The 13857-nt window shown below is 26.6% G+C and overlaps 1 protein-coding gene across 1 annotated transcript; it reads left to right on the top strand.

Annotated features, from left to right (window-relative positions):
- Positions 1–2095: 2095 nt before the first annotated feature.
- On the top strand, positions 2096–13385 carry LOC114124446 (uncharacterized). Its single transcript, XM_050200150.1, has 4 exons — positions 2096–2165; positions 2332–2444; positions 9250–9304; positions 12103–13385. The coding sequence occupies exons 1-4, from the start codon at positions 2096–2098 to the stop codon at positions 12963–12965; spliced, it is 1101 nt and encodes a 366-aa protein (XP_050056107.1). The 3' UTR covers positions 12966–13385.
- Positions 13386–13857: the final 472 nt, after the last annotated feature.

Raw genomic sequence — 13857 nt, 5'->3', positions numbered from 1 at the left:
TGAATAGTCATAAAAAATTCCGTACCTAATGATTTTCCAAAATAATTCAGTGTTATTATAAAATCATTAAAACATTATAAATTACATATTATAAAGATCAATATATTATTCATATATAAGCAATGTATACAAAAATACATACAGATTGATTCTAAACTATCTAAACTATAGTTAGTTTATAACAATAAAGTAAAAAAAAAAACATTAGATTTTTTTAGGTAAATCAGTTATATATAAATGCATATGTATAAGTTTAATATATGATACCGCATAATATATAGTGTAGTGTATTTAAAATAAGAAATCCGTGAGAATTCTAAGTGAACTAGAATCAAGGGATGGGAGTGAAATATGGATCTAGAAATCCCGATCCCGAGGTTCACTGAATTAAAAAAAAAAAAAAAAACAAGGAAATAAAATCGTAAGTTATAAATCTTCATAGTAACCAATACAGAGTGATCTTATAATTGTATACATAATACTGCATATAGTTGAAACTTAAAGTAAAAGTATTCTTGAGGTATGGGTGGAAAAAAATTGTCACGAAAAATTAAACGGCAGATATAAATGCGTGTGTAAAAGTGTGACAGAACATATACGAGTACAGTGTAATAGTAGGCTCACACATTTTATTTTTTTTAATTTTTTTATTTGTTTTTTGGTATGGTACACACTTTTACAATTATTATACAGCCATAAAAATGTAGTGATAAAATATTTTTGAAGTTTAAGGAAAAAGGACCGACAAAATATGTGTTTGCCGAGGGAACAATATTGACCCCTTGACCGTTTTGATTGTGTGTAGAGAGTATTTTACGCGTCTCGTGTACATCCCTACTACCCCCATTGTTCCTATATTTCTTTGAATATTTAAAATATATTGACGACCCAAGTTAACAGCAGTTGACCATATACGCTCTATAAACGTGATTGCATTATACGAACAGTGTATAATATACACGAATACGCATTTGTAAAAGAAATAGCCGCCACATAATTTTAGTCCTTATAGACATGAAAATTTTAATGTACCGTGTCTGGGAATATAAAAAAATTATTTTTTTTGTTACCTGTGTAAATAAGTGTAAATTATTGAAGAAAAAAAATGGTTTTAAGCGGAAATATAGTGTCAGCTTCTATTTCTAAAGATATTTTATACCACTATAATTAATTTATTTGTGGATTACCTACATATACATAGGTTGTATAATTTTTATTTTTATAAGCTTTTACTTATAAAGTTATAAATAATAATAAAGCTCTAAAGTTAAATATATATTACTATAACATTATAGCTCAACTATGTTGCCATATATTGCTATATAGTTCATAAAAATTAGATGTATAAGTGCCTAACAGTTTAACATATAATAGCTGATTCTAAATAATTTAAATATGTGGGAATTATCATAGGCATGTCCAGACCTCATTTGTAGGTCGTACATAATAGTGCCGTCCGTATCTAGAAAAGACCCTGAGGGGGATAACAGACCCCCAAAATTAAATATTAAGTATATATTATGTATAATATAGTTAATATTTACTATTCTTATGCTATTGACATTATATTATGTATAGTATATGAATATGTTATACGTAAATATCATAAAGATTAAGCCATTAAAACGTTTATGTAGTTAAATTTTATAATTTATGATTTTGATAGTAATACTTAGATTACAGTCTAAACCTTTTTATGACGATATAATATTTCTGTAATATTATGTTTGATACATTTGAAACGGATATGCCAACAGCAGATATGCACTATATAGGCGATTCAATCATAATATTTGATCAGAATGCATTTTATTATATTTAATTTATTTAAATTCATTTAGAATACAAATATATAAGAAAACATATTAATCTTAGCTAATGTTATTCTCTATCTTTACTTAATTTTTTATGTATTGATAATTAATGTTTTTGAAAATACAAACCGTGTAAATGATATGGGTGAAAATAAAATGTTGCCGCTTTTTTTAGTAGGTACAGCAAAATATAAATATAGTTTTTCAATATATTTATTACTTTAAAAACATTTTATAATATCATTTAGAATATACTAGGTACTGCGTTTCGTCTTATAATAATGGGAAGTCCGCAGCAGGTACCTCCTCATGTTCAAATTGTAAAAAGATTTCGCCATTGTCCATTGAATTGTATTAATTTGACACATTCCTCATAAATTAAAGGACAGTAGTTTCGAGGGGGTGGAAAGGTTACTATGTATACGCCACCATGCGGCAGCACTACGAGGCCATCAGACGGCCGTTGCGATTCGAAGTATATTTGCCGTCTAACACAGTAACATTTCTTATTTTCAAGTGGAGCCTGCTGGACGTGTTTCAATTTTTTGCGCTATATTCCAATGTGCTGTTGTCGAGAGAAATTGCCGTACCATTTTGAACACAATCAATTTTGCTAACGTCTATCAACAAGTAAGTAAGTAATATAATATTTATTAAAAATGTATTATTTTATTATAATTGTGTAGGATCTAAGATTTAATCACATTTTTAAATATACAGTAAATACTGAATTATTAACGATTCTATAAATTAGATATAGGTACTTAACTGAATAACTTATAAATATATTAATACTTAATACCAAATCTTCAATATATTTTGAACGTAATGGGTAGTGAGTTCAGTAAATTATACGATATTTAATAATGATTTTTTAAATATTCAGTAAATAAATATTAATACAATTATTATATTTTATATAATATTAAAATTAAGATAATATTTGTCCAATAACGCACGCATTTGACCCAAATATTGTAGTTACAATGTATAGTTTTTTATCGCTTTGTCACAATGCCAATAAAAATTATAAAACAATATTTAAGCTTTTCCGGTTTTTATGTGTATATTATATAAGGAGATTATATTTTAACGTTAAGCAATTATGTCAAATAAAATATTAAAATAAATTTAGTAGCTTGGGATTTAGACCTATGATGCTCGTAAGCGGTGAACAATTTCTCAAGTTTACTAGCTATCTGGGAAAATATTTTTTTAATATTTAATTTTTGTCCGTAAAAAAGCGTATTGTAGAAACTTTTTATGTATTTTAATTTCTATTAAACACCCCACTATTACTCGACTTGAATATTAATATTTTTAATTATTAAACAAATAATGAGAAAAAAAAATTAAAAGATTTTGTATTTTTGATGTAAAAAAAATATTTTGTAAAATAAATGGTGAGTCTATAGTCTATATCTAATATATTCATAGTCATTGGCAATCACGACAATACAGGTTGTAACTCGTGATCAATATGTGTTATGTATTCATTATAGTCATTAGAAATAATTATTACAGGCTGTAATTTATAGCCATTATTCCGTTATCATTATTTTTCTGTAAAAATTATGAAAATATTAAGCATAATTGGTTTTCTAGTTTTTGAATGTCAAATGCATTTACATAAAGATTAAAATGATCAATTACACTAATAATTTAACAAAATAATTTAACATATTCCCAAAAATAATCAACCAATTATATGAATAGTTGTAGACCAATGGGTATCTAAATTAATGGCAATTAATATTAAGTAAATAATATAACTATGTCAATTCTGTTATCACATATCAATAAAATTAACGACGAATCAAAGTTCAAATATATTCGGTTGTCTATAATTGATGAAATGTAACAATTATTGTCGGCTAAAACACTGTCGGCTGATATACTGTCGACCGTAATATTTGTCGGCTAAAATACTTTCGGCTGTAATATTTAGCGGCTAAAATACGATTCTGCAAATGTACTTGTCCAATCATTTTTTTTCTGCTGGAATACGGATTGGCTAAAATATTTTCGGCTATATTTTAGCCGGCAGTATTTTATCCATGAACTAAGATGTACAGTAAAACCTGTCTTGTGCGAACCCTTGATAAGACGGAATCCTGTTCTGTACGGAAATTTTTTATGGTTCCGGCAGATTTCTAAAGTTTAACATAGGATTAAACCATTGATAAAACGGAACCTGTTTAACGTGAAACGGAAAGCTATTTTTTGGTCCCGTAAATCATATATACCTTTAACAAACGGAAAAACACATCATAAAATGAACAAAAATATTTTTGATGCCCATATTTGTTTTGCTACTAAACAATTATTAAGGTCAGCGATTAATACGTATCGATAGATAACTAAATTTTATCTTGATTCTATAAATTAGCGCTTATTATTGTCACCATAGTCGAAGCTTACCTGTCGTTTCGTATCGTCTTACCTACTTGTTCTCACGATGTCTAAAAATTATTTATCATCATTTTGAAGTATCTAATTAATATACTTGTTATTATAATTTTTTACTAAATTAAAAATTTATTGTAGCCTATGATACCTATTTATTAATTTTTAATATTTTTATTTTTATTATTGACCGGAAAATGTTATAACTTTAATCGTGCAGTACATCGTATAGTACGGAATTTTCAGTTTTATTCAGTTATAAGGAAACCTGCCTAAAACGGAAATTTTTATTGGTCCCGCGCAATTCCGCACAAGACAGGTTTTACTGTATAGACTGGACACTGTTAGGTGGGCGGGTATTAAGGGTACGATCAGTAAATATTACGGCTCTCCTTTATCTGGCGCAATCTATGAGAATAACTTTGATCCATCCCATCCCGTTACACATTACTCCTTTAATCGTTACCTACGCTATCTAGTGACAAATTAGTTGACTCATTTTATTACTTAGTAATACTAAATAACGCAATCTATGAGAATAATTTTGATCCATCCCATCCCGTTACACATTACTTCTTTAATCGTTACCTACGCTATCTAGTGACAAATTAGTTGACTCATTTTATTACTTAGTAATACTAAGTAACGAGTAACGAGCACGTCATTTACATCTCGTGTTTTAGATGTTTCAACTTTTAGTCATTTGTTAATCGGTAAATCAGGTTGCAATGTTATTCTCATAGGTTACCCCAGATCCACTTAAAGGAGAGCCGTAACATTGTCTGACCGGCTGATAAGGCTCTGTGTCTAGTCTTGTATATCTTAGTTCATGGTTCAGGTATATGGTTGTGTATAATTGATAAGATGTCATAACATTGTCGGCTAAAATATTGTTGGTCGAAATACCTATTTTTCGGCCAAAAAACCTTCGGCTGTAATATTTGTCGGCTAAAATATGGTTCTGCTAATATATTTGTCTAATCACTTACCTATTTTTTGGCTGAAATATTTTCAGCGAGAAAACGGATCGGTTGATATACGCGCTCCCGATAAATAGTCTCACAATATTGTTAAATCAATTTTTCTGATGCATTTGATGAACAAACATTTCAGTAGTTTTAAAATTATATCGTAATCTAGCCGTTATCATAACTTATAATTCGTGATTATTATTTTTCGTTACCTTTAATTGCTATAATTTCGGGAAAGTCTGTAAATAGTACCCATACTAGCAATACGGTATAGAAACATTGATACATACCATATTCAACACATATTGAGATATTAAATCGTTTGCATACATAAATTATATTTTATTAAACACGATTAGGTCTTAGATATTAAAGATCTAATATCTATGCATTGGGTGCGGAAATCGTAACACGAATATTGTGAATTTGTAAATAGGTACATTTTGTTGAAAGTTGTATTTGTCGGGGATGCAAAAGAAATTTCATGCGAGCAAATTCCCCACTCCCCAAAAATATACTTTGATTAATTAATATTTAAAATTTCACTACAACTATGTATGAATACACGTACATAATTATTTATTTACGATTTAAATATAATTGTCTTCCATGTAACCTTTCTTTTATTAAAATTAATACCTAAGTGTTACTTCAAAAATTTGACAAAAATTTAAACATCGCAAAAAAAACATAAATAGTAATTTAAAACGAATATTATGACATACTGACATGGAAATTTCTCATCAATAGGAGAAATCTTATAGTTAGGAGATTCTTGATGCGAAATATAATATGTATATCAACGCCATCTAACGATTATTTTTTAAAATAAATTATGCACAATTTTTATTTATACTATTTTTCACGAGAGAACGGTAGTAGGTCTCGACGAAAACAGGTTTGTTTTGCGTATCCCCACGCCTCCTCCATCACACCTCGCCCAGTACGCTCCCCACTAGCGCAACTGGTGTATTACGGGGACATGCGTGAAACACTACCGTCCTCTCGTGAAAAATAGTATAGACTGTTGTTTAAAATTAAATCACCGTACGCGCTGATAGCAATGTAGTTCCCTTTACACCGCGGACCAAGATTTATACTGGAGTACAGAACTGGACACGAGATGATTATTATCATAGATCTTATACTAACATAAACTTAATAATAATCTTATAATGTTTATGATTATTATTGTTACGAAGTAATATTGGTTAGGTGGAGTACGAAAGACTTTGCCTTTCTATCGATACTAATGCCATCTATTTGGATATCTTATAAACACTATGTAACGTATTGTAACCAGTTATTCCGCACGCTCGCGCTAAATGCTGGGCGGTAAAATACCTACAAAAATATAATTATATTGATTTTAGCTACTTGTTTTGAATGTACTGCTTTAAAAAAAAAGTGTATTATTTTCTTTATTTATTGTAAGACACTAATGCAAATACCCTATCTTGCTCCTCCTAATGGGCGCCTATGACGATTGACGATCTCCATTTGGTTATAGTCATGGGTACCCGCAGGGGGGTCAGAAGGGCCCATAGCCCCCCCCCACTTTTGTTGCCAATGTTTGTAAACCTATTACAAAATTTTACCTTACCTAACCTATCATTTTAGGTATATATGTATAATATACGCCTTGCCCCTCCCCCCGGTGAAAATTTCTGCGGGTGCTCTTGGTTATAGTGGTTACTTAAAAACACTTTTTAAAAGTTAAATTAAACTTTGTTATTTATCTTGAAATTATTTACATTTTGCATTTGAAAATGTTATTAAATACCTACCTTCAAGAATAATGTATTTTATTATCTACTAAAATATTTTTGTTTAATTTTTTAATCAATAGTAGAATTAAATGTTACTACATTACTACATACTACTCTGTACAATAGTTCAATACGTATACACTATTATAATTTTCAGAATTATATAGTTTATATTGATTTGTCTTATATCTAGGGGTCAAAAAATAAATAATGTTATGACCCGGGTGTCGCGATCACCTTAATTAGGGATCACGTAGATCAAAAATAATAAAACGATAATTTACAAAATAAACATTTTTATTTAAAATATTTTATTGAATAAAAAAATACTTATACCAGTAACAAGTTTAATTTAGGTACTATACATGGTATTTATAAATGGTATATTTTCTTTGGTTAATTGGTTAATGATATCATATTTTTATTATTTAAATTTGTACTTAGTAAACATAGAGCGGTCACGAAGTGATTTACCATATTTTATACCTATTTTGGAGGTCGTGACTAAAAAGGTTGGGATACACTGATCTACTCATTCTGTATTTATATGAACCCCTCAGTTCATATTTTATGTCGTTTATAGTTATCACTGAGGATACATTATCCAAATATTGAAATATACTTGGACTTGTTGTACAACTTCTGCACTTGAAATCTTGAATCCTATTGTATCATCTGAAGTATAATTAAATTATTATTTATAATTAACTAAATAAAATAAAAAGTGTAGTGATTATAAAATATACCTTCCCAATTAAGATGTTCAATTGATAGATGCATCAATGAAGCAATTGGTTGAATGATTTTTACTCCTCCTCCACACGTTTTTTTTTTTTTTGTTATTGACATTAGGTATGACATGTGATATTTTCTGTTAATAATCTTCGCTTTATATATCCTCAAGTGAATTTAAATTACCATTTTGTAACATATATTATAATATATAGTACAGGTATTAGACAATTAATTGTTTTGTTACAAGTGGCAATAGCACAGTTTATATTGTCTGATACTTACAGTGGAAAATTCCATCATTAATTGTTTGAAAATATTCCCAACTGTTGGGTCACATGCTACCAATGCTGTATTATATTCCAAACATTTCACTCTAAGTTTTAAGTATTTTATCTATAAAATGATGTAGTACCTACAATAATTTTAATAATTTATATATTATAATTAGTTATCCTCCTACTTGTTGTTTAAATTTATTTAATGAGCAAATGTGAAATGAACATTTTATTTTCAATACAGGCTACATACAAAATACACATTATATAAAAAATGATTACTTAATTATAAATTAAGTAAATATAAAATTAATCTAATTCATAAATTGAATGTAATTTATTAAATAAAAATTATTTTGTAAATGAAACCTGTACCTAAGTGTATTTTCAATAGGTATTTTAAAACTTTTACTTATTTTAAGAAAATGATGTATAAGTCAAGGCACAAGAGTGTATTTTAAAGATCAAATTTTATCAAAATTAAATATAACACATTTTTTATTAGATATTAAAAGTTTAATTATAATATTTACCATGGTTTTATTATCTATTTAAAAGTTAGCATTATTTCTGCTCTGCTAAAACATGAATTTGCTGAAATTCCATTTTTGATTACTTCAACTATGATTTAAAAAAAGTGGTTAATTAAGGTATCAACTATAGTGCTATTAAAGTTCCTTGGTTGTTTAATGAATTTATTAGGGTTTAAATGCACCAGAAATAACTTTAAGTGATTTCACATTTTTATATACATTTTATTAACATCAGTGAAAATTAAAAGAATTTTCATTAGTAACTGATAGTTATTAACATTTTTAGAAACTTGTATATGTGTGAAAATTTTGTTATGTCACATTCACCAAATACATAGAGGGCGCTTTTTAAAACATCAATCTTATCACAGTTTTCTCATTTTTCTTAAGTTTTGAGTAGCCTTAGTCTTTAATACCTTTACTCGATAGCTTCAAATGGTTATCAAATTTTCAAACTATTTGGCATTAATAAATACATTTTCTTGCAATACTTTATAATTATTTTATAACAATCTTATATAAAAAAGCAAAAATATTTTTTATCCTGAAAACAAATGCTATAAAGTAAGCTGCAATTAATCAAAAATTAGTAAAGACTAATCATTCCACACAGAATCTAAAAATAGCCATTAAAATACAAATAAATATAAGTACTTATCATTCGTACAATTTTAACTGTAAATATATTGTGTAGCTCATTTAAACTTAATACTATTTTTAATAAAATGATATTCTGTATATTTTAGATCGTCCAAGAATTGTGTAGTTCTAGAGAATCAAGTTTGCAACATCTTAAAAGAGGTAATATTTGCTTAACTTTTATTAAAAAAACGTTGATTGAGTTTTTAGGAAAATATATAAATGATATTAAATTGAGGGTATAACCAAAAAAAAAAAATCTCTCAAAATAAGTCTATAGGTACTTTTGTATAGTAAGTTTTATAAATAATTGCTTCTATAGAGTTGAAAGATTTTTGCTAAAAATTATAAAGACATCAAATTTTTAAAGTTTAAAAGAAAATTTATTTCATAATTGTTAGAGTATTTTACAAAAGAAACAAACATTTTAAAATTTATGATTAGTTAAATATTATGTAAAAAAAATTATCTTGATTTACATAAGTATTTTTTTAAGCAATTTTGCTCCAAGTATTAGTTAAAACCAGTCATACTCAACCTGCATATTAAAAATTATTTTTATGTGATTCAAACAAAATTTATTGAATCGATACAAAAATGTAAATTTTTAAGATAATATTATAAATATAGGGCACTACAATTATTTAGGGCCATGGAAAATATATAACAATACAAAAATGTGCCCACGCTTTTATCAAACAATATCAAAATTAACATACCTAAGTATCTATGTGAAACTTCATATTATTCAAAGATTGCAAAAATGTGTACAGAAATTAGCTCACTGATTTACATTTTAACGAGTTCTTAAGAGTAGCATGCAACAAGTAACAACCATACAAACCTAATATAATCATAATAGTGCAAAAAATACCTCAATATCAAAAATCACACTAGGTAATATATTTTCTCATTAAATAATCAAATGTTTTGAATTATTTATAAATGTATATTTAATTTTTTTCGAATCCCCTTCCACTCATTTCTTAAGTAGTATTTTAAAATATTCTATGTGACTCAACTAAAAAAAAAGAGTGGTCAAGTGAGTAACATTCTGCTGTATCTGTAGTAGTAGCTCACTAAAATGAATGTATTAAATTTGAATCCAATGACAGGTATCATAAATAGGTATCATTTTATACAAAAAACGATTCTGAACGGAGATGATTTGCTAGCCTAGGATAAGTAGGATATAATTTCCATTGGTTGGTGAAAAAGGTAGGTAGTTTATGTTTTAATGCCCTGAATACACTAACATTTAAGTTCTTTTACAATTATTGTTAGCAAACTTTTGGAAAACCTTGTATTAAATTTTCAACTCTTGGCTACTTACACAAACATTTTTATGAATTATACCTACAAAATAATTTGCAAATATTTATGATTTTGACGAATCTTTGTCAATATTTGAACTTCAAATGTTAATAAAAAAAAAAAAATTGTAGCTATGCATTCTTATCATTTTTGAATCACGACAAGACTAATTTATGAAGAACTTTGTATTTAATTTTTCTTACCTTAGATATAAATACAAACAATTTTATGAATATTCAACTACATAATAATGACTTGTAAATTTTCGCGATTTTGACATAGGTATTTCGTAAAAATTTAAGTACTATGAACGCTTATAAAATAATATTACGACTAACGATTTTTGATTTTTTTTTAACTACAATAACAATAACTTATAAAGAACCTTGTATGAAATTTTCAAGTTTTTTTGGACACTTCAAAAAAAAATTCTTAGAAAAGTCAAAAATTTCAATTGTCTATAATTAATAGCTTAAAAAAATTCAAAATATTTTTAAAATTCAACTGTACATAGATAACACTAATTTAAACATTTGGTGAAAATTTTAAGTATTCACATTTAACAGTGATTAATTTTTGAGTTATTACAGCCATATAAAAAAATCAATTTGGTCGAAAACTAGTTTTGCGTAAAAATTCCCGTTTTTCCGTCACTTTTTTTTTTGTTTTTCAATTGTTTTGCAAACTATTGCAAAATGTTTACTTTTGACCTATTTAATGTACCTAGGATATTCACATTGCCATCAGAAACCATCCCTGAGGTTTGTGAAATTGAAGTATTTTTTGTCAAGTTATGCTCTACACAGATACAAATAAAAAACACACATCATTGTAAAATCAATACATTCATCACTTAGTTACTTATAATTAATTTAATTTGTCACGTTATAATTTGTGCATTATATAAAATAAAATATAAATAGATACTCATATAATTATTTTTCTTACAACGGCTCCCGTTGTTTTTATAAAAGTGTAAATTGGCCTACCAACTACAAAAGGTTGGACCTTTACACGATAAGTAGTCAAAAAAATGTACTTAATGTATTTAAGTGAGGTTTTTAATAGAAAATTATATCTTATTCGTATCTTGGAGAAGTCGAAATTCAAATTATTTTTAAAATAATCGGGGAAACAATCAAAACCTTACGGAAAAACAGAAATTGTTCATAAAACCAGTTCTTTACAAAATAAATTTTTTTATGTAACTTAAAAAAAAATATAACCTTAGATTCATTTAAAGTTTTTATTTTTTATTTTTTTTTCAATAAATACAAATAATATTTACTAGGTAAAAATGAATTATTAAAATTTAAAAGAGTTTTCTCATAAATTGTTTATTTATCTACCAATAATAATACTATAAATACTATAAAAATTTATAAAACCTTATTTTTCTTATTACTAATAAGTTTATAACTAATAATCTCTATAACACAGTAGTTTTTAAGTGTATCTCGTTATTGAGTAAGTCACTCAGTCACTGTAATGCATATTTTTACATTTCTATGATTATTCTTTGTATGGTATTTTATATATTGACTTATATTTCAATTAATCTCTTAGTATACTTGCTTATTTTTAAAATTATATAGTAATAATTCGTTAAATTATTTAAATTATTTAAATATTGAAATATTCCTATTTTAGGTACGTACCTACTAAAGTGGATTGTGGTGTTCAAGAAAAATCCGAAGCTTCTTCAGCTACTATATCTAATATGATGGACCAATTTGATTTAATATTAGCTGATAATAATAATTCACTGACACAACTATCCAATTTTAGTGATTTTAGAAGAAACATCGAATTTAATAAATCAAGAATATTCTTACCACTCAAATTTGATTTTATTCCTCCACGTTCGTTATTAAAGGACAATACAATTGAATGGGTGTATTATACATTAAGTGAAGATTTTGATAAATTTAAAAAAATTGTATTGAATAAAAATCATAATATTTCCAAAACGAAAACATTCAGGAGATTGGTTTCTATAGTAAGAAAGTTGCCAAATCGTATGTTTCATGAAAAACACGAAGCCCTTTATCGGTGCCATATTGATAAATTACATATTATTCAACATTTGCTTAATACGTTTATAGAAAAAATAAATAAATCTAAAAACCATATCATACATTTTCTGGTATTTTTGAACGTTTTATTTCGTGAATTTTTTGATGTTGACGAGTTATTAAAAATACAGGTTTATGATATGTTCATAGAGTTTTCACACTTTATTCGAATATGTTTGTTTTATAAAAATAAAGTAAATATGAAATGGCTCCCTGAAGTATGGAATAATTGTTTTTATTACAGTTGTTTTTTAGTAGAGAATATTTTATTTAATAACAATGGTAAATTGTTTACTTTTGTGGATTGGTCAACAGTGCCGGATATAAAAAGTTTGGTTAAAATATTATTATATGACAACCAAAGGCGTTTAGCACATATAGCACATATAGAATATCTTGGATACCACAACAATTCGTTGAACAAAATTCATTAAACACAATTGAACATACATTATTGGATTCAAATAATTAAAGTGAAGAACTTCCTAAAAATAACAACACTAATGCAGAGTATTTGGATAAGAAGAAGCATGGATACAGGAATAGCTATGTTATGGATACTGGTATGTTCTCAACTTGGATACAGTCGGCGCAGTCAATACTTATCATGGAACAATAATCATTTAGACATTTATTTCATGAGATATGACGTAAGCCTGCACAAGCGTCTAGAGACAGAGAATCCGAACGGCTGCAAGATGGCCGACTTTGTTATCATTATCAGCTATCACAGATTTTATTCTCAGTTATCACTATTATTAGAAAAATGTGTAATATTGACAATATCCCTATAGGTACATCAAAAAATAGTATAATAGTTAATTATTTATGTATTGTAATTAATTGAATATTAATAAAATAAATTAGTGTATTAATTTTTTAATATATTGTAAGTAAATATAAATAAATTCAGTTGTTTATAGATATGTATAAGTGTTGTTTTTCTTGACATATTATCTTTCATATTAGTTGGAAAAAAAACTTTTACAATGGATTCTTCAACTATTAAGTAAAACAAATTAACTTTTTAATTAATTACTACCCATATTATAAGATTTACATATTCACTTATTACTAATACATGTATATGACAATAAAATTATTAATTAAAAACAAATTGTGTTGCTGGTAACATTCGTCCAATCGTTCATAAAAATAATATTAAAATTGTAGATAAAAAGGTTAATTATTATGAATAATTAATTTCTTTGCCCTACTTTAAATACAATAAATTAGACTATATGGTGGACTGTATACTTAAAATTCTTTGGGAACCAGTTGCAATAGTTTTACAATAATAAACACAATGTGCTGTAAATAATTAAA

The sequence above is a fragment of the Aphis gossypii genome, chromosome 2 (genome assembly GCF_020184175.1).
Source record: "Aphis gossypii isolate Hap1 chromosome 2, ASM2018417v2, whole genome shotgun sequence".
In the NCBI taxonomy this organism is placed as follows: Eukaryota; Metazoa; Arthropoda; class Insecta; order Hemiptera; family Aphididae; genus Aphis; species Aphis gossypii.
This window is presented reverse-complemented; position numbering and strand designations above follow the sequence as displayed.

Bases quoted from the DNA above. Each gene is read 5' to 3' on its own strand.
- LOC114124446 (XM_050200150.1), top strand. From the start codon at position 2,096: ATGGGAAGTCCGCAGCAGGTACCTCCTCATGTTCAAATTGTAAAAAGA. The intron at 2,166-2,331 runs GTATTAATTTGA...CTTATTTTCAAG, and splicing joins TCGCCATTGTCCATTGAATT to TGGAGCCTGCTGGACGTGTT. The intron at 9,305-12,102 runs GTAATATTTGCT...AATATTCCTATT, and splicing joins TTTGCAACATCTTAAAAGAG to TTAGGTACGTACCTACTAAA.